The 25,466-nt window shown below is 35.0% G+C and overlaps 4 protein-coding genes and 1 long non-coding RNA gene across 6 annotated transcripts; 2 read left to right on the forward strand and 3 right to left on the reverse strand.

Annotated features, from left to right (window-relative positions):
* The first annotated feature begins 4,070 nt into the window (after positions 1 to 4,070).
* Positions 4,071 to 9,025, forward strand: LOC108196812 (uncharacterized). Of its 2 annotated transcripts, none has more exons than XM_017364247.2 (7): positions 4,071 to 4,892; positions 5,335 to 5,642; positions 5,836 to 6,513; positions 6,772 to 6,900; positions 7,108 to 7,305; positions 8,062 to 8,262; positions 8,543 to 9,025. In XM_017364247.2, the coding sequence occupies exons 1-7, from the start codon at positions 4,622 to 4,624 to the stop codon at positions 8,660 to 8,662; spliced, it is 1,905 nt and encodes a 634-aa protein (XP_017219736.1). In that variant the 5' UTR covers positions 4,071 to 4,621; the 3' UTR covers positions 8,663 to 9,025. The 2 variants fall into 2 exon arrangements, with proteins under 2 accessions (XP_017219736.1, XP_063937676.1); XM_064081606.1 differs by having other exon boundaries at positions 4,474 to 4,892; positions 5,872 to 6,513.
* Positions 9,026 to 10,458: 1,433 nt separating this feature from the next.
* Positions 10,459 to 12,623, reverse strand: LOC108193890 (probable histone H2A variant 3). Its single transcript, XM_017360736.2, has 2 exons — positions 12,443 to 12,623; positions 10,459 to 11,028 (listed from the first exon to the last, which is right to left on the reverse strand). Exons 1-2 carry the CDS (start codon positions 12,551 to 12,553, stop codon positions 10,732 to 10,734), a joined length of 408 nt encoding a protein of 135 aa, XP_017216225.1. The 5' UTR covers positions 12,554 to 12,623; the 3' UTR covers positions 10,459 to 10,731.
* A 2,453-nt stretch (positions 12,624 to 15,076) lies between these two features.
* LOC135148081 (uncharacterized) lies at positions 15,077 to 16,916 on the reverse strand. Its single transcript, XR_010285957.1, has 2 exons — positions 16,428 to 16,916; positions 15,077 to 16,090 (listed from the first exon to the last, which is right to left on the reverse strand). It is a non-coding gene; the product is annotated as an uncharacterized LOC135148081 (long non-coding RNA).
* Positions 16,917 to 17,329: 413 nt separating this feature from the next.
* LOC135147845 (ethylene-responsive transcription factor ABR1-like) lies at positions 17,330 to 18,816 on the forward strand. Its single transcript, XM_064081758.1, has one exon. The coding sequence runs from the start codon at positions 17,499 to 17,501 to the stop codon at positions 18,717 to 18,719; it is 1,221 nt and encodes a 406-aa protein (XP_063937828.1). The 5' UTR covers positions 17,330 to 17,498; the 3' UTR covers positions 18,720 to 18,816.
* Positions 18,817 to 19,547: 731 nt separating this feature from the next.
* LOC108196753 (uncharacterized) lies at positions 19,548 to 24,786 on the reverse strand. Its single transcript, XM_017364182.2, has 7 exons — positions 24,249 to 24,786; positions 22,041 to 22,176; positions 21,754 to 21,835; positions 21,486 to 21,661; positions 20,608 to 20,745; positions 20,348 to 20,487; positions 19,548 to 19,978 (listed from the first exon to the last, which is right to left on the reverse strand). Exons 1-7 carry the CDS (start codon positions 24,364 to 24,366, stop codon positions 19,740 to 19,742), a joined length of 1,029 nt encoding a protein of 342 aa, XP_017219671.1. The 5' UTR covers positions 24,367 to 24,786; the 3' UTR covers positions 19,548 to 19,739.
* Between the last annotated feature and the right edge of the window lie 680 nt (positions 24,787 to 25,466).

Here is a 25,466-nt window from a genome sequence, read left to right on the forward strand (position 1 = left end):
AATTCAGCACACATAGATTTAAAAATAAAAAGAATCAAAAAATTCAAATTTTTTTCAAACATAGACAATCGTGTAATACTTTTGAAAGATTCAATAATATAGTCAATCGAATTTCAAAGTAATTTTGTAATCTTGGTTTTTTCGACAATAGAAACTTTTAAGATTAAAGTTAGAAAGAGTTATATAATGGTTCGTGTTTATAATTAAATAGAACATATTAAAGTTAAAAAGAGGTATATAAAGATTCTTGTTAAAAAAGATATTCAAAATTATATATTTATAATTTTATTTATAACATCATTATAATTTTTTTAATGAAATATTATATGATAATGTATTGTTATGAGTGTTTTTAATATTTGAAACTGTTTAACAATGTAAGACTAATAGACTCCACATTTGTAGACTTGTAGTACCAAAAGGAGAGTACCAAACCAAAAAATATAACTAAAATCTTGGACTACAAATTATACCCATGTTGGCTTATTATAATATAGTATAGATGCCCATGAACACACAACAAGCATTATCTTAAAAAAAACACACAATAAGCATAAAATTTGATAAATTTCTCTTATTTTGATTGACTTATGGGGTGTTTGGCTGGGATTTTAAGCGCAACTTCTGCATTTATAAATTAGAAGCACTTATTTGTACCGTTTGTGTAAAAAGTCAACAAGCACTTATAAAAAGCTAGGAATGCTAGTTTTTGTTTCACGACTTTTATTTATTTCTCAAACACTTTAATCACTTATAAGTCTTAATTTGCTTCTCACTTTTATTTTACTTTTTTATTTTAAGCAAGAATTATTTATTTTAAACTCAGCCAAACGATCTTTTAGACTTTTAATAATGATGGGCTTTCTTTAATTTTTTTTTTAATTATATACTTATATATTATAAGCGTAAGGGAGATAATTTGGTCGCACGGTCACATGGTTCAAAAACTTATTATCCGTTGGATCGTATATTGAACAAATAAGTACCGTTAGATTAGAACAAAATTAACTTCTAATTCTACAGGGCAACTGATATCTACTTGCATGTTTATAATTCCTTTTCTGAATCCAAAACAAATTCCGTCTTTCACATGTTTATAATTTTTTTAATCCAAAATAAATATTTCCTACCAACTTTAATTGTAGAATCATATAAATCGCACCGTCACAAAATTATTTTTATCTAATATATTTTAAAATTAATAAGCCGGATATTTTAATCCAAAATAAATATTTTCTACCAGTTTTTATTGTAGAATCATATAAATCACACTGTAACAAAATTATTCATATATAATATATTTTAAAATTAGTCAGCCAAATTTAAATCATATTATAATAATTCTAATATAAAATACATTTATAAATATAATCTAATGGAAATTGACGTCACATATTCTACTCAATATATATTAAAATTTGATAAAAAAATTTAATATTTTTTTTTTTTAACGTAGGAACCCGCAGCCGCTACCCTTCGGGTGCGCACTGGGTAAACCCACGAGCTCACGCAATAGCCTGCTACGTGAACCAAGGTAAACCGCACCTAAGCGCGACAGGCTCTGATTCAGGAGGCATAATCACAAATTCTGCTCCCTTCTCGGGAGTCGAACCTGTGACCAAAAGGATACATGTCCTCTCTTTAACCAGCTGAACCAACCCTTGCGGGCAAAAAAATTTAATACTTTGGGATGATACATATGAGAAAAGGAATGGCTTGATTACAATAGTTTATTAGAAGCCATTAATGACTCTGTGACGGTGTATTTTATACTACATCCCCATTGTCGGATGATCCAACATGTGTAACCATTTTTTTTTTCTACAGAAACAAGTCTGAAAAGTAGAACCTATATATTTTTTGTAATAGTTCTGACTTACAAATATATCATAATTTCAAATTTTATTTAATTTAAAATTTTAATTTATTATTTATAAATTAAATTCTTTCACACCACTTACAATATATTTAAAAAGTTTATAAATAATTAAAAAGCTCCCGTGCCTTGCACGGGCTATAAGCTAGTATTAATAATAGCTGTGTATGAGACGAGATGCAGTTGTTATTAGTAGTCGTAAACGTCTAGAAGCAGGTGCAACAAAAAGATGTGAAATGAGCTTTATGTGTACTTGTCCCCTGTGCGGCTGAGTGTGTGCATAAAAATACAGTTTCACCGTTTTGAAGGATAAAAAGATGCGGAGCACGATCTCCTTGTGGTATGTTGATAAAAATAACGGTCACGTTCTCGGGCGGTGTTTCCTAAATATATTGACCCAATCTATTTGCCGTTGCTTTCTCCACTATGCTCTTTTCTTTTTGCTGCTTCCTCCTATTTTCACTCTTTTGACTTTTTCCAATAATTTTCACCACTTTTTCCTATTGGAATGCGTGACACTGGATACTGTTTTTCCGTTCCTCGTTCCTGCATCATGAACCACGATTATTTCCTATACTAAGTGACCTTATTCGACTTTTACGGAAATCGAAAAAAAAACAGTAATAAAAAAAAAAGTAAGTTTAGTTGAAAAGTGGATAAAGTGGTGGGACTTATCGATATTTTAATAATAAATTTGAGATAGTGGAAGAAAGTCGTGGGTGTAATAGTGTTTGTTTAATAAAAAAATATAAATTAAAGAAGTAGTGGGTGTAATAGTGAAAAGCAGTGTTCAGAATTAATAAGTACTCCCTCCGTCCCTCTGGGATCTATACGTTTCTTTTGGACACGGAGATTAAGAAAAGTGTATAAAGTAATGTAAAGTAATGAGAAAGAGAAAGGAAAGTAGGTAAAGTGGTGGGACCCATTAATATTTAAGTGATAGATTTGAAAAAGTAGATGAAAGTAGTGGGTGGGTGAGATTTTTATATTATAAAACTTTACCATTTTGGGAAAATTTTGAAATGTATAGAATTGAATGAGACATCCCGAAAAGGAAAGTGTATAGAAATCAGAGGGACGGAGGGAGTATGATAACTTCATTCTTTTTGGGAAGTCCCAAAAAGAAAATGAGGTCACATAAAATGGGACGGAGGGAGTAATACGTTATGTTCTTTAACTATTTTTATTATATAATTATTTTCTTTGTTTTAATTAAAATTAAATAATAAATAATCTAATTACGGGAGTCGACTTTCAAAACATAAGAAACAGATTATTTTAAACTAATTATTATCTAAAACTTGAGATAAATTATGACTACCAAATTAAGGAGGATATAAAATATACTCCCTCCGTCCCTCTCATTTGTTTACATTAAGGGTTTAGGGCTCGGCACGCATTCTAATGCTCTCGTAAAATGTAGTTTTATAAATTATTTTGATTTTTTTTTTGAATAAAAATTTAATGTTTAAATTATTATAAAAAAAATTTAAACAACTTATTGAACTATGTTTTATATACGCCTTAAAAGACGTGTCAAGCAGTGTGAAAAACTGTACTCCCTCTGTCCCACTCATTTCTATACAGTTTCCTTTTTGGGACGTCTCATCAATTCTATACATTCCAAATATAGTAACTTTTTATAATATAAAACACTACTACACCCACTACATTATTCTACTATCTCCATTCTATAATAATATAAACACTATTACACCCACTATTTTCCCCCACTATCTCAAATCTATCATTAAATATAAATGGGTCCCACCACTTTACTCATTTTTCATCTCAATTTACTCACTTTTTACGCTTTTCTTGGTTTCCGTGTCCAAACCAAACGTATATAATCTACCGGGACGGAGGGAGTAAACAAGTGAGGGGTACAGAGGGAGTAATAATTTTCTATTAATATAGCTTACACTTCTAAATATTAGACAACAAACTATATATTTGTGTGAAAGTCAATTATGAAATTAGTATTCATCACTCATGTAAGTTGGATTACTCAAATAATATTATAATAGTTTTTGGATTAATTTTTTTAAAATTCTATTTATTAAATTATTAAAAAATAAAATAATTTTTTTGAGAGAAAAACAATAAAATAATTATTTATTTAGCTATTTTTTGTCATCGGGGTTTGTCTTGACCGCGACCGCGGTACTTTAAAGAATTCTTACATTTTCGTTATAAATAAACAAATCTTAACGGAACAAAATGGGCAGAAGAGCAAGAGGAGAGAGAAAAAACAAAAGCCGGCAGGCATGCAAAAAGCAGTAAGATTAAAATCAAAAGAATTAGCGAAAAAATACACTAATCTCGCCCAAACACATATACATACAAAACAAGCCTGGGAGAGAGCAGAGAGAAAGAGAGAGAGCAGAAGGAAAGGAAGGGAAGAGAAGAGGTGAGAGAGAGAGTACACAAAAAATCTCTCAAATTCAAAATCACCATCATCCTGAAATCTCCAGCTCTCTTGAAACCCTAGCCATGGCGTCTTCACAATAATCTCATTCAAATTCACACATCTCTCTATTGTAATTTCGTCCTCAAAAGCGGAGACTCTCTGTTGGCCACCTCATGATGGCCAATGAGATACCGCTCTTCAATTCTTCATCGGCTAGTGTTTCTCGATTTATCATCATCTTCATCTCCTCCGATCTCTCCACCATCACAAACACGCACATTCATCAATAACTTACGGAATCTCGAATCTCTCTTGATTGCTTGTGGATTGAATTGATGATGATGGCGAGTAGTAAAGGATGGGTGGAGAAGATGAGGAGGATAGCTAGGACGATTTATTTTATGGTTGCTATGGTAGCGTCGCTTTTGGTTATGTCATTGCCATTGTTAATTGCTATTGGAGATGTGTTGCTTCCTGCTTTGTTGATTTCTAGTTTCACTTGTGTTACTTGTCATTCCTTTCTTCATCACCTTCGTCGTTACGCTTTCAATTCTTCTTTGACTGACATTCCCCTCGTTTCCCTCATCAGATCTCTCCTTATCACCTGTAAGCCTCTCTCTCTCTCTCTCTCTCCCCCCCCCTCCCTCTCCCTCTCTCTCCCTCTCCCTCTCCCTCTCCCTCTCTCATTTTGTATTGCTTTTGTATATTGTGTACAATGTAGCTTAATTGAAGAATAAATGTAATAACTGGCAGTAGTACATTGTTAGTTTCATTGCGAATCTCAAATGTTGTGTTTAATCTGCTTGTTTCTGGTGGTGAATTTGATTTATAGGAGAAGGAGCATCGGATTTAGAGTTAGGTAATGAACACTAAAATTGAATCAATATTCAAATGGATGAGCCAGATGCATTACTTTGTTGCAGCAAGATTTAATTAAAAATTTAACAAAGGGACTTATTGTTAGAATTGCGTATAGGTGGGGGACTGGTGAATGCTTCAACTTGTGGTTTAACTTCTTTGATGATTGGTTTATCTTTATCGGGTGCAGGTGTGTATTATATGTGTGATGGACCTGCCCTCTCGCATGGGCCGTACTTAGGAACTGTTGCGATGTCTTCCATTGCATCTGTATTACTTCTCTCAGTTAAGGCTTATGTTTTCTCTGTCAATTCTCAAATTGAGGCTGAAGCATCATTGTCTCTATCAAAGCGGAAACTGCACTTGAAGAAGTCATGGGGAATGCCTGTCCTATTTCTCTCATCCGTGGTCTTTGCTTTAGGGCATATCGTTGTTGCTTATCGGACGAGGTGCAGAGCAAGGAGGAAATTGATGTTGCATCGAGTTGATCCAGAATCAGTAAGCTTATAATTCGTAGTTTTCTTAAAGATAAAGTTCAAATCATCACCTTAACAAATCACTATATTCATGAAATATATTGAAACTTGAAAACACGCTTTAGCTTCTGAAGATCTAATTACAAGAAACTATATATTAGATTTCCATACATTTCGTGCTCTGTTTTCTTATAAATCTTTTTTAATGATTACAGATTCTTTCATGTAAAATACCATTTTCTGTTTATCAGAAAGTTCCAAGATCACCCACTCCTGCTGCTGGGAAAACACTAAGAAGTGATAGTGAGTTGATTAGAAGGCCTGGGGGGCTTATTTGTGATCAAGGGGAACTTCCAGTTCAGTTATTAGCAGATGTTGACAGCTTATTTATGATGACCCAAGGGATTAACCTACACTACAAGCTTAGCATATCTGGCGCACCTTCTCGTTCCTTGTCTTCTTCAACCTTTCTTAGCAGGCCTTCGGCAAATGTATATCCGAAAAGCAAGTATTATCTTCACAGGAGCTTTAGCAGTCAATTTAATACATCCTCTCTCCACACACCACTATTAGATCGATCAAATTATCCTGGACAATCAGAAGAAATACCAATTCTGAGTTTGAATGAAGCTGGTGATTATGAGGATATGAGTGGGCATCGTCCTCCTGTGCTGGTGGAAGATTCGAGTACGAATCGTCAGTTTGGCATTGTTTTAGTGCATGGATTTGGAGGGGGGGTCTTCTCATGGAGGCATGTAATGGGAGTGTTGGCTCGGCAGGTTGGCTGCACGGTTGCCGCTTTTGATCGTCCTGGATGGGGATTAACATCTAGACCTCAAAAACAGGATTGGGAAGAAAATCAGCTGCCTAATCCTTACAAGCTTGAAACTCAGGTTATTGCCTGCAAATTATATTCTATTATTGCACATTGTTTATAGAACTGATATATCAGTTTCTTCTTGTTATTATGATTTCTTTCCTATTCACAATAACACCTTTCCGTATGCAGTTATGTTCATTGTGGTTTGTGCATGAATTATATTAAGGCCATAACTGTTTTTATTTGCCTTTTCTGTGATACCCATGTCACTATGTATTATTCTCTGTGACAACCTTTATCTTAACATCTTTGCGGTAACGTATGTTTCCAGGTTGACCTACTTCTAAATTTTTGTTCGGAGATGGGGTTTTCTTCTGTTGTCCTTGTTGGTCATGATGATGGAGGCCTACTTGCTCTGAAAGCTGCGCAGAAAGTGATCTCCTCTGCGGCCCCTGTAAATGTGAGGAACTCACACTTTGAATAACTGATTCTCCACTGTATATCTCTTTTTGCATGTTAATCACAAAAAAGAAAAGAAAAAAAGAAAGGAATAAACTAGAGCTAGATCTATGTTTAATTGTAATTACATGTTTTTAATACCTAATCCACATTTTGGCATTTACTATGATAACTTTTTACATGAGAGTACTGATGATTGTGAATGCAGGTTGAAATCAAGGGGGTGGTATTACTAAATGTAAGCTTGTCAAGAGAAGTTGTTCCTGGCTTTGCTAGAATAATCTTGGGAACTTCACTTAAGAGAAACCTTGCAAGTCTAGTTAGGGCAGAGATCATACAAGCAGTCAATCGGCGTGCTTGGTATGATGCTACCAAGCTAACAACAGGAGTCACAAATCTCTATAGGGTAAGCAAAGTCTATATGTAAGAAGGCTATTTCCATGCTTAACAAATGCCAATTTTTTGGTATTGCTGCTCTCTGTATCTTCATACTCAACCTGTCTGCCATCAACACTTCACAGAAACTGGCAGATCCTTTTTGCTCTAACTTTTAAATGATTAATCCCTGGCTAGATACTTACAACAGCATAAAAGCGAAGCCTTTCCTAGCTTATTGAACTCCTTCACCTTGTTCAAACACTATATGAGCAAAATACTTTATATAGTTATTGTAATTTGCAATTAATACACCATTGATTAAGTTGGGTTGAGGCCCTTGGGTGTTTCTATTGTAAAACTTCCATTGATAAGAAGTGTAATATATCTTAGCAAAAGCAGGGGACGTAATTAGAAACAAATTGAATATTATTGTATAATGAGATATAAAAATAAAGGCAGTGTTCTGTATAGTTTGGTAATGGTGTATTGGAAATGTGAATGTGACATCTGCAATATTACAAATTTAGTGATTGCCAACACAAGTATAGGTTACACTGCTCCAGCAATACCATAAACACATAGTCTAAGACCATTTCTTTTTTCAACTGAATTAGCATCTCTCACTTCTGTTATCTCATTGTGATGCTTTGCCTATTATCATGGTAGCTTATAATTATTCATCTATCTTTACAGCAAGACATTTTTCTTAATTGCCAGTTGCATATACTGATCTTGCAAAGCATTTTAAAGCTCCCCTTGCTAAATTGGTATTATTTATTTTCAGGCCCCTTTTTATGTAGAAGGCTGGGTCGAAGCACTCCATGAGATAGGTAGACTGTCATCTGAAACAGTGCTGTCTCCAAAAGATGCAGCGTCGTTAGTAGCAGCAGTTCAAAATATCCCAGTTTTAGTTATCGCAGGAGCTGAAGATGCTGTTGTCTCTTTGGATTCTGTTCAAACTATGGCTTCAAATTTTGTAAATTCTGTAAGTTCGGCACTATTACTTTTCTTTGGGAGTCATGAGTTAGCATATGCACTTTAAAGTCATGTGCTGAAGTGAAATGATTCATTGTAGTTATAAATGAAAAGTTCAAATGAGGTAATTATTAATTAAGTTATCAGAGTATTGAGCAATTTATAGTCTGATCACTTCCTGGAGTGAGATAGCTGGTATCTTTGGAACTGGAAAGCAGATGATAAAACATTTTAAGTTTTCAGCGAAAAAATATGTGTATCTAACCATGACCTGACTTGTTGCATTGCAGAGACTGGTAGCAATATCTGGTTGTGGCCATCTTCCGCATGAAGAGTGTCCTAAGGCGTTGCTCGCAGCTTTATCGCCCTTCATAAGCAGACTCTTAAGTATACGAGATTTGCAAAACTAGTAGGACCTTTTGTTATTATGTACAAATAGGTTTTATTTATGGAAGGGGTTGGGGTTTTCATTTCCTTCTAGATATCTTCTGTCTTTCTTCCAGCCTGTAGTTCATCTTCAAGAGAAGAGAGTAAGTCCATCTCTTCTTTTGGTTGTTTTTTGCCTGTTAGTTTGGAGCCTCTTCTGGATGTGCTAGAACTCTCTTTCATGTATTCTTCTGTATCTTTCCTCTTCTTTGTTGTTGTTGGCCAGGTCTAGTCTTTTAGTGTGTTTCAGAAGTCCTGTTGTTAACCACTTATGTCGTGGACCAACATCTGTACATTTTACTTACGTTGGTAATGAAAGAGCTCTTGCATGTTTTAGACAGAGCAAATTGTCAGGTTCTAGTGTTCTTCCATTTCTCCCAAACTTTTCCAACTGGTGTAGAATGAGATAGACTAGATATTGCTATGATGATAAAGAAAAGTAGCTGTGTTCTTTTACTTTGATTGTCACATGTAAAAAATTCGAAGTATGCTCTGCATTTTGTGCGTGGGCCTGAAAGTTGGAATCTAATGATGATAATAGATATTCAGCATCTTTTTGGAAAGGAATAAAGCTATCGTCTCCCTTTGGAGATTCAGAAAAGCTATGTTAAATTAACCAGAGAACAAAATAAGGCATTGAGTTATGATTTCTCTTGGACAAATTTTAGATGATGTATTTCACGTCCAATTTAGCCAATCATTTATAACCAACATCATTGAAGAGGATCTTTTAAAAGCCTCTACAATGGATCTGTAAGATATTATATAAAATTTGTCGAACCTGTAAGATATTATGTTTCAATGGTATTGACTATATTGGTTAGCTATAATTTAAAAATAGTATGTTATTAATATTTAGATTGTTATAAATAGAATATATCAGTTTAATATGGTATTAAATAATATGTAATTAGTGAGACGGACGAAAATAAATTGCGGGAGATGACGTGGAATTCGCTACAAATCTGTAGCGGATCGACAAATATAGCCATCCATAGGGGGATGGCTATAATTATACACAAGGGGTTGTTGTGGTTGGAGTTCCATTTTTTTGTGAACATTGGCTATAAAATTTAAATTTGAAAAGCCACATGAACTTTTAGCTAAGGGCGTGTGAGGGTTGGAGATGCTCTTAATCATTAAAAACAAAATAAAAAGTTGGTTAGCCGCTACCTATTCATGGAAGATGTAAAATGGATCCAGGATATTTAGAAAATGAATAAGACTCTACTGGAATGAATTGGCGTTCATTTTCGTGGCAGCATTGGCGTCTGTGCTGTTAAACCAGGCTTTTTTGTAGGAGTGCTGCATGCTCACCGGTCTAGGCTTCTTTTTTAGAGGTGGGGAATGATTAAAGGGCATAGTGAAGATTCAGAGCATCTGTCAGCCGCTCAACAATCACCCACAGAAAGGGGGAATGATGTAGAATAATGAACCATGGTTTCATAACATAGTAGTACTTGAGTTTCTTTTGGGTGACCGAAATATATTTGTCCGGGATTTGCTAATTTTTTTAGATATATACATATACAATCGGTTTGCTTTCTTCATTCCCTCTTCTATCCTTTTTCCTCTCCTTCAATTTTAATATCGTTCACAATTTTCGTTCGTCATTCTTTCCTTTCAGTTTTATTCAAGTCGACGACAATCACTATTTCCTTCGGGCTTCAAACAAACCGAACAGTAGTGATAAACTATAATGGTCATCATCACCAAGGAAAAAAAATACAGAAACATATTATGATTTACCTGCTTGGCACTTCCATCACACAGCGCAAAGTTGCACATCCAAGCACATGTCATATTAAAAGGTTTAACACCAAAAATGTCATCAGATCAACACTCAAAAGACAAACAGCAAACATAACTGATGTCCCTAACATTGCACAGACAAACGAAACTGATGTGCAAGTAATTTGCCACTGTAAAGGTTGTCCGACTCAAAACATATAAGAAACATATGGACGCTGCAGGTACTAAGTTTATGTGTTTTGTTTCTTTTACATTCTTCTCATGTTCAAAGTGGAGAAACTATGAAGTTCATCTTACACTCTTACTCCTTGGAAGACTTGTTGATAAGCGACTTATGGATGTGAGGAATAACTCCTCCACCAGCTATAGTTCCCTTAATGAGGGTGTCAAGTTCTTCATCTCCCCGGATAGCAAGCTGCAAATGCCTAGGGGTTATACGTTTTACTTTAAGATCCTTGCTTGCATTACCTGCCAACTCCAGCACTTCTGCAGTCAGATACTCCAGTATTGCTGCTGTATAAACTGCAGCGGTTGCTCCAACCCTTCCGTTTGCAGAAACCCTCGTCTTCAAAAGCCGGTGAATCCGACCTACTGGGAACTGCAATGAGAGAATGACATCTAAAAATTAGCACAGGAAAGAATTCAAGTAGTCTCCAAAGCAACAGCATTAGCTTGATTCTAGTTTCTGAATAGTATCACAAAAAAAAATCACACAACTATTTCAGATAAAACATAACTGGGAACGCATATAATCCATATACAGATATACTAGTACACCATAAAGCAAGTAAAATCCACTACGCGCTAATTATATCTGGAAGAATTGATAAAACAATCAACAAACAAAAATAACCCACAATACAGATGTTGAATTTGCCTGTATTTACATATATCAGAAGTAGCAATAAATTCCATCTTAAAAAATATAATAACAACTTTTGTTAAAGAGTAGAGTAGGAGAATATACACTCTTTGGACAATCGGACTAAAAGGAGTCCATGAGAATCCACATACTAGTAGTGATAATATAATACTCCTTTCACCCCATTCATTATGTCCTCATATCATTTTCTTTTTGGCCCAAAACAATTGTCGACATTAATTATGTTAATTTATATGAAAATGATACAACTTTTTGGTTATCAATCTAGGGTTTGTCTAGTATGTGCCCATGGGCACATGCTAAGCACGGAAACTCATAAATTTGGTGTGTTTTCATTGGTGTGGTTGGTGTGAATGCAGGAGGCCCATCATTATTAAAGGGGTGTAAGCCAATCATAATATGGAAAACCTATCAAATTTTGTGCTTATTGTGTGCCCATGGGCACACCATAGAAAAACCGATCAATCTATATACGCTGATTGAATAAAAGATAGATTTCTGATTGTGGACAAAATGAGTGGGAGCCTGGGAGGGAATACATTGCCCCTGTTTGGGCAACGAAAATTGCTCCTACTTTCTACTTCTGCTTTTCTTGCCCTGTTTGTGTAAAGAAGTAAGAAGTACTTTTAAGAATTCGTGAGAAAAAAGTTAAAAGTAGGAAAATGTTAGCTTTTCTTTACAACTTCTACTTCTTTTCCAAACACTTTAATAACTTAAAATTAGTAATTTACTTCTCACTTCTGCTCTAGCCTCTATAGTCACTTCTTTCAAACCAACCAAATGTGCTCGATGTGGTGGTCAAGTATCTACTTGGATCGAAAACTTGGAAACATCATAATAAGGTATAACTATATTAACTCATATAGACGGGGGATCAAATATGCATAAAGCTGAGCTTAACATGGTAAAAAATTGAGTGAACAAAGATGATCATAACCAATAAAACTAAACAAGTAGACTGTTCAATCACCCGGTACAAAAAAAAGGGGTGATTCAGCTATAAATTGGAAAACCCAGAAGACCAGAAGCAATCTAAACATAGAAAAATTGACAATCAAGAAACTAGTAGAATCAATTAATCTGAAAAAGATAACAAGAAGATGAAATGTAAATTGAGAGAGAGTGAGACCTGGAGACCAGCGCGAAAAGAGCGAGTGGTGGCTTTCTTCTTGTCTTTGTTTTTTAAGGAAGGAGACTTGATCGCTGCTGATACCAACCCCTTTGCTCCTTTCCCCGACATTGTCGCTTGTTCTTCCCCTTTCTTTTTCTCGCCCCCTTCTTTATTTATACTTCTCGTAATCGCAAAAGTAAGCTCGAATACAAAGGCATTCTCTCTCTTTTTTTTTTCTCCCTATAATTTTGAATATTAAATTGTGTGATTTCGAGTGAAATATAATTTATAAGTATACATTTTAATAAGTTAACATAGTTTACTATATACCATTCTACAGTATCATCATTTTTAGTGAAATAAATTGATACAAAATTATTTCTATGTATAATACAAAGTTAAAGATTATTTTTATTTTTACCAAAGAAGATTAAGGGGAATTCACTTAACTTTGTTCCTTGGCCTCAAGTTTGAAGACCGATGCTCCAACCGTCTAATATTATTGGATTGAGATTTTAAAACATTTTTTTGCATTCATGAAATCCGAAGGTATTCGATTGGGATTGTTTGAAATCCATTAAAATTTTGAGGTATTCAATTAGGATTTCAAATTATGCTACAAAATCTGGTGGTATTTAATTGAGATTTTAAATTATGCTTTAAAATCCGATGGTATTCAATTGGGATTGTTTAAAATCCATTAAAATCTGATGGATTTTTTTTCATTTCATAAAATGATGGATTTTGTGGCATTCTTCAGTGTATTTTAAGTTTTTTGAAATCCCACCAAAATCAATGGGATTTTGAAGCATTGTACCTAAATCCTATCAACTCTGCGACATTTTATCAAGAATCCGCAAAAAATCAAAATCCCATACAATCCATTAAAATCCATAGACTAAAAACAATCCATTAAAATCCCAATCGAATACACCCCCGTTAATTTGGTCAAATAAATTGCTCCAATAAGCTACTACTGGTTCAATCTATTTTCTTCCATACCCACCAGGGCCGGCTCAAGAAATATTGGGGCCTTAGGCGAACCTCAAAATGAGACCTAATTTTAAAAAAAAACTCAAATATAATATTAATAATATAAATAATTTTTTTTCTCTAACATCATATTACATCTCTAATAAACCGATTATTCACGGGTCAAGTATTTATTAAGTTAGCACACAAACAAGACATGACTAATATTAACAATATTAGTATTTTAATTATAATTCTTTAAAAAAAATCTGATCACACATAATTTTTCAAATTTTTTTACAAGATTTAGTTATTAATTCTAGTTTTCTTATTTTTATTTTAATATCATAAACCTAATTTTATTATATCACATTGTCTCTGTACCTACATGAGTACTTACTAATATAAATTTTGGGGCCTTTTAAAAATAATAATACCAATTTTTTTATTTTTCTTTAAATATCATGAAACTAATTTATTTGTTTTTGCACATGTAAATATATATACAAATATAATTTGGGGGCCTCTTCAACACAGGGGCCTTAGGCAATTGCCTAACTGGCCTATACTGAGAGCCGGCCCTGATACCCACTACTTCATCTATTGCGCCTCTCATTCGTCCATTTATGTACGTTGCAACTTGCAACACACTCCAAAGAAGGTTTTTGTTTCCAACCTTTCTCATATATACAAAGTTTGCAAGCCGGATCATCGGACAGACTCCGTAGATATCATTTACTCTAATATACATATTGTACATGCTTTCTGTCGTTTTTTCTCCTTGCTTTTTTCGCAACTCACCAGGAGATGGATATATTTCGGGTCGGGTGGTCATCGTCCTCTTGACGGTCGTGTGCGGGAGAGATAGCGTGGCGGCAGTAGCGGTGGTGGTTGAGGGTTGCGGCGACGGCAGTTCCACGATCAGTATGAGATTCGGTTTCAGAAAGAAAGGCGTTAATTGATGGCGTTCGTGGTGCCTCGTAATTGAGGGCGTTCGTGGTGCCTCATAACTGAGGACGTAAATTGTGCCTCATAATTGAGGGCGTAAATTGTGTCTTAATTAAGCACGTTAATATTTTATTAATTGTGCCTTAATTAAAAGTTTAATTGTCTCAATTACGAGTTTTCATAATTGTGTGAATATTTTAATCACCACATGCATATACACGTGATTTTATCAATAATTAATTATTGAATATATATTTTATTTTTATAATATATAAAATTTGTTATATATTGACTTATATTCTTCTTGTTTACTTTGTTTTATTTTCAGGATTTTTGGAAGAAGACGGGTTTTTTTTTCGGCCATTAAAGTTTTATTTTCTAAATTTCCCTAGTCATCTTGCATGTCCGACGATTAGATAATAAGCTTTTTTGAATGAAAGAATTATCACGGTGAATTGCCGGTTCATATTTTGTGAGATTTATTCTTAATTTCAAAAAAAAAAGATTATTTTTATTTTTATAAATAATTTACACGTCAATTTATTTTAGATATATATTATAGAAGATAGAAAAAAGACAATAATAAAAGAGAAATGAAATACTGAAGTGGTGCGGGTGCCCGGTGGGCTATGAGAGTATGAGACCGCCGGAGAGATGGGGAAATCTAAAATTAAATTTGATTAAAAGAAAAATAATATGAAATAAACACTGATAACTAAAAGACAGGGCACGTTATAACAAAGAAATCAAAGACCAAATTTATAGCCATGACTTATAAAATGACCAGACTATAACAGATCCGCAGATTCAATTTAAATTTAGACATTCGACAAAATGAAGGTGAAATTTCCTACACCTCTGTCTCTGTGCGATATTTTTGCTCGTCAAGACTATGCAAAAAAAAACACATGCTCGTGTTTGTATGGAGTCTCGCAGAGTGACCATCTGAGACCTTCAACTTCTCAAGTTTTCAAGAATTGGTAAATAACAGATACCCAAACTTCCTGCAACTTAATATTCACTAGATCAAATATCAATGTCTTTTTTGCCATGCTCGAATAATAACTAATTTTAATCTGTAAACAAAGGTAAACTGATTTCTCATTCCCTAAGCAGCACGGCCTTTTCCTTACCCATTGAGATTAAGAACTACATTATATCTTCATTTGTTCGATTTCTTTCACTTTGACGTGTATAAATATCAGCAAAACTAAAAAAAGAAGAAAATGTTATGATATACAAGGTGATCTAAGGGGGCGTTTGGTTGATGGTTAATGAGACCGGTTAACGGGAATCGGAACCTAATACCCATACATTGTGTTTGGATTGGTAAAATTTTTGCTTGGAATGAGAACCTCATTCCCTCTTGAAGGGTAAATCAATACCTCCACACTCCTTGGGTTACCATTTCCCATACCCTCCATTCCCATACCCCTCATTCACATTCCCTTCCCACCAATCATCCAAACACCCCCTAAGTATGCCCTCATCCTAAGTCTAGCAACCTGAGATTTTATGATAACTAACAACTTAACATAATATAATGGAGTAATTGAAAAATTGAACCGGCACTAGGCTGGGAGGAATTTGAAGAAATAATATGGTCCAAATTAGACGTTCCTGTTGTATGAGAATTGATCTGTCTGCCATATTCTTGTGTTTCTATCTTCAGAACCAGAAGTATATGATTCCCCTAGTGGTGCAAATCTTACACGATGCACAGGACCGTGATGACCTTGCTGCATCCTACAACATTGTACATCAACTTAGCGACATGCAGCAATGATTTTAATGTAAAACAAAATATTCTAACTTAACTAAATCACTGACGCAAGAGACTGCTCAAGAACTCCAGTAATTTGGGAAATAGTAGAAGAAGGGTGGAATTTTGGCTGTGTTCAAGAAATTTATAATTTTAGAAAGTGCTATAAAATTAATTTACAGTTACCCACACCTAAGGATTGATAATAGATGCAACATATATTTTCCTGTGCCTCAAGGAACAGTTACAGGATGAGGGCGAAAACCAGAGGACTCAAAAATTCTTTTTATTAACATAATGTAAATGTTCAAGGGTACCTACCAATTGTTTAGCCTGTATAAAACTGAAACATATGGATCCACACGTCGTCTCCAGCTGCTATGAACTTGTTACCATTCTTTGGTTCCAGTAACAGTGATTACACATTGCAAGGCAAGAATGTATAACTATAACAACTTAACAAGGAAAACTATTGTTTAATTGTGCAGGTTTCAAAGAGAAAATAGTACAAACAACTCAATTAGAATCTTAATCATCCCAGAAACTGACAGTGGAGCTATCGGCACTGACTTCTGCGCTTGTCACAGATGACTTGGTCTCAGATGTTCGAACAATTTTCTGACTCCTGACATCCCACAACCTCCTGGCCATCACATATTTGCTACAGTAAGGTTCATTAACTTTTTTTTCATGGTAATTTACATAAAATATTCTTCAGCATTACTGAAAAATCCAAATACAAGAAAATGGAGATATTTGCTACTATTTATACTTATTTGTAATCAGCTACTATATTATACCTTATTATTCTGAAACTTTAACTCAACCTTTTTAATTACATGCCAAAGCACAAACTATATCATCTCTATCATGTATGTTAAGTATTTAAGAGCATGGATGTCCTTTTGGTCTTGTTTGACATGTTTGTATGGTTATAACTAAGCAATATATATAATACAGATTAAAAAGAAAATTTCAACACATCGTATTGAAAGTAACGGCAAGTTATAACTTATAAAATTATTTGTATCGTTGTCTTCTTCGATAGCATGATGGTTACATTGGTTTTATATGCTTACCTGGTTCTTGTGTTGATGCAAACAAGATAGCCTGCATTTGTCTTCCTCTTTAGCTGTGGAAACAGAAATACCTGTAGTTTATACTTTTTGTCAATTTAGCATTTGTCTTCTTGTAGAAATTAATATTCCTTTTGTTGTTTTATGCATAATCTCTTTGTTTTTTCAGTTGTTTACTTAAACATCTCTCGCGCAACATAAATTGTTATGCCTCCAGCTGTTGTACTTACAATCATCCTCCTTCCTGCTTGACATTTGAAACCTTAATTTTCATTAACACAACTGCAGAAGTATTTTGTTTATAAATATATTCAGAATGCAATTTGATTCTACTTCAGGGTCTGCCTCAAAGGTTGTAGGTGCAAGTGGAATGGGGCAGCCTAATGGACCGGAAGGTGTTAGGGGACGAAAGAAGAGCGCTACGTCAAGGGGACACCACAGGTTTGTGGGAGTCAGACAAAGGCCATCAGGGAGATGGGTTGCAGAAATTAAGGATTCACTTCAGAAAGTTAGGCTATGGCTTGGCACATTCGATACAGCAGAGGATGCTGCACGGGCTTATGACGATGCTGCACGTGCTCTTCGTGGTGCTAATGCTAGAACCAACTTTGAGCTGCCACAGTCCTCGACCCGTAACAGCTTGCCAGAGAATGCTGAGCCGTTTTCATTCGAGCAAGCATGTGGGAAAGATGAAGCTGAGGAAGGTCTGCTCGGGGCACTTAAGGCCAAGCTCTATGATGGAAATAATCTGCGGTCATTAATTTGTCCACAGCTCAATACCACTACTCCACTGCCAGCTTTGCAGCAGCAGCAGCAATCTAGTCATGTTCTTACAGTCTCACAGCAGAAGAATCATGTCACAAAAAGAGATCATCTCGCGATGTCTATGCCTTTCATGGCGACTCCTACCAAGACTACTCCAAATCAGCTCATGCTTCCTTCTAACTTTGAACAGCCTCCCAAAAAAATTGACAACAACTTTCTACCGAATGATTTGAATAGCAGCCACGACAACAACCCGATTGATTTCATGGCTATTCATGAGCAACAGTTTGGTGGAATGAAGTGGCAGAACCAAGGTACCGATATAACAAGCTCAATGGTGTGGCAGCAGCAGCCTAATGACATGCCTTGGCAACCCTCATCAGATCTCAACATGCACATCCCACAAGATCAGAATGCCTTCTTTACTAATTCGACTACCATGACTACTCTACCCTGGCAATTTTCAGGGACAGGCACGCAGTCCGCGATGATTGATCATCAAATGTCTCATTACACTGATGGTCTTTGCTACAATAATCAGCAACTATCAAATAGTAACAAGATGTCTGAGTACAACATTCCAGTCACATATGGCATAACGAATCAAGTGGCGAATGAGGGAGAATTAGACGTGGGTGTATGCGGAGGAGGATCAACGATCTGGTCACCTGATCAGCAGTTCACTAGCGGCTGGGGAAGTACTGGGAATGGTGGTGTTAATATATCAAATAACTGGGAGCAATTATTATATGCATCATCTGTGTTAGGGTGACATTTGTACTACAAGTTATAGTATTAATCACCCAACATTGAAAATTAGAAGTTGTATAAGTAGCCAATGATCATCAATATTAACATGATTCTTTCAATCTTTCTGTTGCTCTTAAGGGAAAGTTTTATAGTGATAATAATATTTCATCTCCTCATCCTCTGTCTTCTTTGTTTTTGGCTTAAGTTTAGATTGATATAATCATATAATAGAATGAATGGTTATATATACTTCTATTTTAATAGCAGTAGTATTATCTGTTATGATAATTAAATAAGCATCAGTATTCAGTCATTCTCTTAGATCGAACACAAAATTTTGAACTTCAGATTACAATGATGCAACAACTTTAAAAACAAAAACACAGATCCAAAATTAAAAAAAATCCACTACAAATTGCTTCTCAAGTTAGATGTAGCTGCAGAATGTAATGTCTGAAGTCTGAACATTCTGGTCTGTACAATATTCTGCAGTTCAACTTGTGAAGGACAATATAATTCTACAGTTCACTTTTTCACACACACACAAAAAAAAAAAAAAAAAAAAAAAAAAACACAAGATCAAAGAAACATATGAATGTACTGGTGTTCTATGGAGTCTGGCAAGTGACAGTAAGAGATTTTCAAGTTCTCAATAAGAAGCAGCAGACACCACATAGAGTGTGTAAACTAGGCCTTTTATGTAAAGGAAATCCAAACTGACTGCAATTTGGCATTTAATCAAATATAATTTCTTTCTTGTGACGCTTACATATCAACTATTGCCAATCTGTAAAAAGGTTAACTAATTTCACATTTCCTAAGAAGCACAAAGTATTCCTCCACACTAAGATTAAGAACTTATAGCTTCCTTTTTAGATTTCTTTCACATCTATCCACCGAGTACATAGTATTCGATGTGTATGTCTATCAAAAAACTTAAAACAGGAGTATTAGAAATAGCAAAGAAAGACAGTTTCCACCACTAGATCACAACGATTATAGGCAAACAGCCATTACGTTCCTACTGGATCCCCTCTTCCTTTTAATTCTCTTTACTCTCTCCTTCACTGATATGAATATTCCCCACCTTCCGGACAACCTCGTCAGTACTGCCCTTTACTTTCACATCTGGGCCGTTGGCCAACGATGTATCATGCTCTTGACTTGACGGACCTGTCTGCCATATTCTTATGGTTCCATCTTCAGACCCAGAAGCATAAGAATCCCCTCCAGGTGCAAATCTTACGCAATGCACAGGACCGTGATGACCCTTGTTGCAGCCTACAACATTGTACATCAAGTTAGCCACATGTGGCAATCATGATAATATTAACAAAAAATTCCAACTTAAATAAATCAATGGCGCTAAATGCTGCTTAAATACTCCAGTGAGTTACTTAATTTTACAATCCCAAAATTCATAGAAGCGGAAATAGCAGAAAAAAGGAAGAGATTATGCTGTGTTCATGACATTTGTAATATTAGGAAGTGCCAGATAAGTGATTTACAGTCACCCACGCCTAAGGGTTAGGGATAGAAGCAGCATATATTTTCCCATGCCTCAAAGAACAATTACAAGTTGAAGGCCATTACTGGAGGACTAAAAATTCTTTTGATTAAGATTTAAATGTAAATGTTCAAGGGTCGTACCAATTGTTTCTCCTGTATGAAAATCAAACATATGGATCCACATGTCTTCTCCAGCTGCGATAAACTTGTTACCATTCTTTGGTTCCAGTGATGCTGATTCCACATTGCAAGGCATGTCATAGCTCTTAATCAAACCAAAACTGTAAAATGATAGTCCAAGCAAGAGGCAAGAATGTATAAATATAACAAGGAAAAATATTGCTTGACTAAATTGGTTTCAAAGAGAAAAAAAGTAAAAAACAGCTCAATCAGAATCTTACTGATTAGCATCCCAGAAACTGACAGTTGAACCATCTGCAGTGGTTATATAGCGGCCATCGGCACTGACTTCTGTGCTGGTTACAGATGACTTGGTCTCAAGTGTTCTAACAATTTTCTCACTTCTTACATCCCACAACCTACTCATCCATCACAGATATGCTAACATTAGGTTCATAAAGCATTATAAAATTCTGACCGTGATTGGTTGCTTATATAAGATCTATGTAAGCAGATAAGATACACATTCTTCCATCCTAATTCAAGTCAGACAACAAACAACCAACTGATATTTGTTTGGCTTTGTTGTATTATGTGTGTGTGTGTGTGCGCGCATATTGTTTAAAATGTGTAAAAAGACTTCTTAAATTGGACATGATTTAGACATTATGCATTATACGGATGAAGGAGAGCAACAGGCGTTATCGAGAGGAAATATGGGAAATATATTTGATGCTAATTAATTTGGAAGGGAATGGCATGTTGTTGAAATAAATCTCCAGGCTCGCAATTAATCAATGAATAATTTTTCAGTTTCCCGGCAAATTTTTAACCTCAAAAATTTCAGGTTCCTGTTAGAGCATAAAAGACAACTTGCCAAAATAGGTATAACATCAAAAAGTACGAGTTCATCGAACAAGAACACCAAGTTAAGAAAAAGCATATCATTCTCTGTCCATTTAATTCCAGATAATGCGGGGATCTAGCATAATGATGAAGCTGAAACCTTCACCTGATAAAACTTTTACAAATATGAGGGAAGGTTCCTACCCACCAACCAGGGGACAAGATGTATTTACAAGTCAAGTGAATAACAGTATATAGGCCACAATTTTACTTATTTATATAGGTCAAATTGCATACTGTACAATGTGCATACCTCACTCCTCCAGAATCACTGCAGGAGCTTAATATGCTCTGGTCACTGTGGAGCCAAGCAACAGTCCTAACTGAACCAGGAGAGTCATCCGCTTCTCTTGGAGGTGCATCCGGTCTATTCAAATCAAAAATCCGAAGTTTTTTTTCAAAACCACCGGTAAGTAATAGGTGTGTGTCCTGAAAGATATCACTTCACTATGATTTCAACAATCCATATAAAGACTCAAGCATATATAAAGTTTAACGATCACAACATATTACTAATTTACCCCTGAGAAAGCACATGCTCGAACGATATGCTTGTGTTCAAATGAATGCAATACATCTCCTGTTAACGCATCCCACAGTTTCCTGTTTCAGTTTAAAACAAGGCCCTCAAGAAGCTTAAGAAATAATATTTGGGGTGCACTTCTAATAAAAGCATATAAAGTGCCAATCCAACATTCAGGTTGGGTAAGTCTTAATTATATCTATATCCGGCTAACTATAGTAGTAGCTTGAAGGTTTCCGCTACAGCAAGTGCAAGTGAGGAGTTAAAGGACACTGGATAACATACGCAGAAAAATCTGCTGATGCAGATGCAGCACGAAGAGCATTACTATCAAGGCAGGTACTCCAGACTGCGCCTTTGTGCCCCTGAAAGGTACCAATCCAATCACCAGTCTCTCCATTTCTTAGCATTGGAGTAGAATCTGAGAAAGGCGAAGCATGGTTATACATAGTCTCAGACAATGCATACATGATCTCTTTCTAATAATACCATTAGAAACAATAAAAAATGATGAACGATCTTGCGGATCTATATAACACATTGAGCCATTAATACACAAGTCGCATAGTACTTGTTGCACCAAAAACCAGCAACTTAAAAACAATCGTGGAGAACTACTGGATGCACAAAGACCATAACTGTAATGAAATAACGAGTCATGTTATCAAAAGCTCTGACTTCTTGCTCTGTTTTATACTCGCCTACTTGAGTATAAATATAATTGTGAAGGTCATATATTATCAATGTAGCATTGCAAAAGGCCGTAAGTATCTTATTGCACAATGCAACATTCCCTACTAATCCAATAATATACAACACGGGCACGCTAAAGTATACGACAACAAATTGACACATTTAATCATTAAATGGTTGCATCCAATATACACTTCTCAGGTGGCACTGGAACAATACGTAATAGATAATTTAGAATTCAAAAATTTGTTCCATAGCATCAAGATTCCACCATATCTCATACATATTGCATAAAGTTCATAAGCTTTCATCACATTCACCATTACATATTTATCATCAATGTGGAATGGAGGCAGAAACAGAAGAGAGTTTTCATATCGTTTACTATATATGTTATATGTAATTAACAATAGTTTAATAAGCACTGCAAGGTGATATAAGTGATATCGCCTCGTTGATGGCGTGAAACGAGTGTTGATGAGGCGATTTTCATGAAGCACTTGCCCCGCTACGGTGATAATTTGAGGCACTCTAATAAACAGGATAATAACATCAGAGAAGATTATAATGTTGACCTTTGAAGAGTTTCAAGATAATTGCATCTAACATATAAAGATTTAAACTTTAATGTGATCCAAAGTTACTTATTTGAATGTTGATTGCATTCTCTATCTTATAATGTGCTCTGACCTCTAATTTATTCAATATCCCATAAATTTGTAGATTGTATATGTTATTAATTAACTCTCCTGCTCCTACGCTATGAAGGCACTCATAATTTTTCATAAATGATTACTAGCATATAGTTGTCTTACCAAAGTTAATTGTACTAGATATATAGCTACATGTCTTCTTAAATAATATGTGTTTATGTATACATCTGTGGCATGAAACACATATCTTTAATGAAGCGACCACCTCATATCTCACCTCACGATTAATTAATAGGTACCCCTTGTTGCCTCATCTCGCTTTTCCCCTTTAAAAACATTGAATCTATTCATAAAATTAACATATAACAGTTATGTAGGCTGTTGTTATTTAGTTTGTATACAGTAAGCCGAATTGTGTATGGGCCGCAATCTGTTAAGGGATTTATTTCCTAGTAATCATACTTCCTCTTACCTTGTACCTTTATTTTATTTTTTTTGGACTTGGTTCATAAGTGATATACAGCGATATACGAAATTATCAAATATTGATTGAGTTTCTTTGCTAATCGGTAGCGGCCAAGTGTCAACTTGCCCTTGGTTGGTGTAGTGCGGCTAATCCGCCTAACTTTATCTTTTTGTTTTGATATGATATATCCGTCTCTCCTAAATTTGTCTTGCACCACATGACTTATGAGTAATAAAATGGAACCGTTGACGATAATTTATCTTGTACAGCACAATGATCTATTAGATATTTGTCCGTCATGTTGTTTGGAATAAGGTCGAGTGTAATAGCATAGCCTATACTAGAGGCAGTTATACAACGATTCTAACCCTACAATATTGGACTTGAAGAGAGAGATACAGGAACTTAGGTAAAGTGAAAACATAACCAACAGTTCAAATCTTTAAAGCTCGTTAATTCCGTCCAGTGACCAACACAAAACAATTTCAGCTTCCGTTGATTAATACTTCAAGTTAACAAATTCAATGCTCTAGCTAGATTGATCCATACACTACATTGACAATTACCGCAAACTTATTACACAAATTCACAATCTCAGCAAAAAATCAAATTAAAACAACATCAACGGGGGCACACCGAAACAAACAACAGAATCAAGACATTACGAAATTAGAGCATTACCCTTGCTGGCACTGACGAGAAAATACCCATCCGGAGTAATGGGACTGTAAAACAAATCGACAACGGGGCGAGAATGTCCATGGCAAACAAGTGGCACTGCAGCCTTCTTCTTATCCATTTTCCACAAGAATTAAAATTACAACAGCCCCCAGAATCCTATTCTCAACAATTCACAAACAAAATCTTGCACGAAACACAAATTGTGATATGCAGATTAAACAAACATATAGATATAATGGCGGCAAAAGAAAAAAACACAGGTGGGAACCCTAAAGATCAAAACTTGATGATTATTAAAACAAGATATGTGTGTAATTTATATGTAATAAACAAATCAACACCTCCTAGCCCTTGTGGATCAAATCTGTGAGCAGAAACAGCACAGATCTGAATTATTATTATTGGGATTTGAACCAGAAACAAGATTAAACACAAAAATACATAGCTGTGTTGTAATTATGATAGAAATCAAACTGGATTATTACAACTAGTGTTCAACAAAAGGGCTAGGCGCAAGAAAGCTGTGAGGGACCCTGGGCATTTTATAGTGTCCAATCTTGGCTACTTTTTTCCCGGAAAGGCGTGGGCTTTTTTCTTCGGACAGTTATACGAATTGGGCTGGTCTCAGGATATGTTAGGAGAAAAACAAGCCCATTGGCGTAGCATATATCCAACCGAGCCGGGTTAAATTATTTTTTTCTTGAAACGAGGCGAGCCAACTCGAATTTTTGGATCAAACCAAAATGGTGTTTAGGATAGACTTGTTTATTGGTAAATGAATATAAATTTGCTCACTAATGATTCGAGTTAAGCTAAACAGAGCCGAGTTTCACTCATCTATCTATATTGTTAAAGTGAAATTTAGGGCTCATTTGTTAACGAGTGAATGAGCCCATCTGGACTGAACCATTCCAATTTTACTCGTATTTGATATTGCAAATATGCAGCTGGATGACGGTGAATTCCTCTGGACTAAAAATTCTGTCTCAACCATCCAGAAGATGTTCCTTTGTTGATACAACCAACAGTAATATAAGTTATATTTATTATTATTATTATTATTATTATTATTATTATTTAGTAGTTACATTTATTTATATATGTTACCACTATTTCTTAAATATATTTTCCACTCACAATGTCATTTATAACTTTATCATAAATTATAGAATTAAAAAAATTAATTTGATGACTAAGAAAATGTTCAACTATTACATA

Source organism: Daucus carota, chromosome 7 (genome assembly GCF_001625215.2).
Source record: "Daucus carota subsp. sativus chromosome 7, DH1 v3.0, whole genome shotgun sequence".
In the NCBI taxonomy this organism is placed as follows: Eukaryota; Viridiplantae; Streptophyta; class Magnoliopsida; order Apiales; family Apiaceae; genus Daucus; species Daucus carota.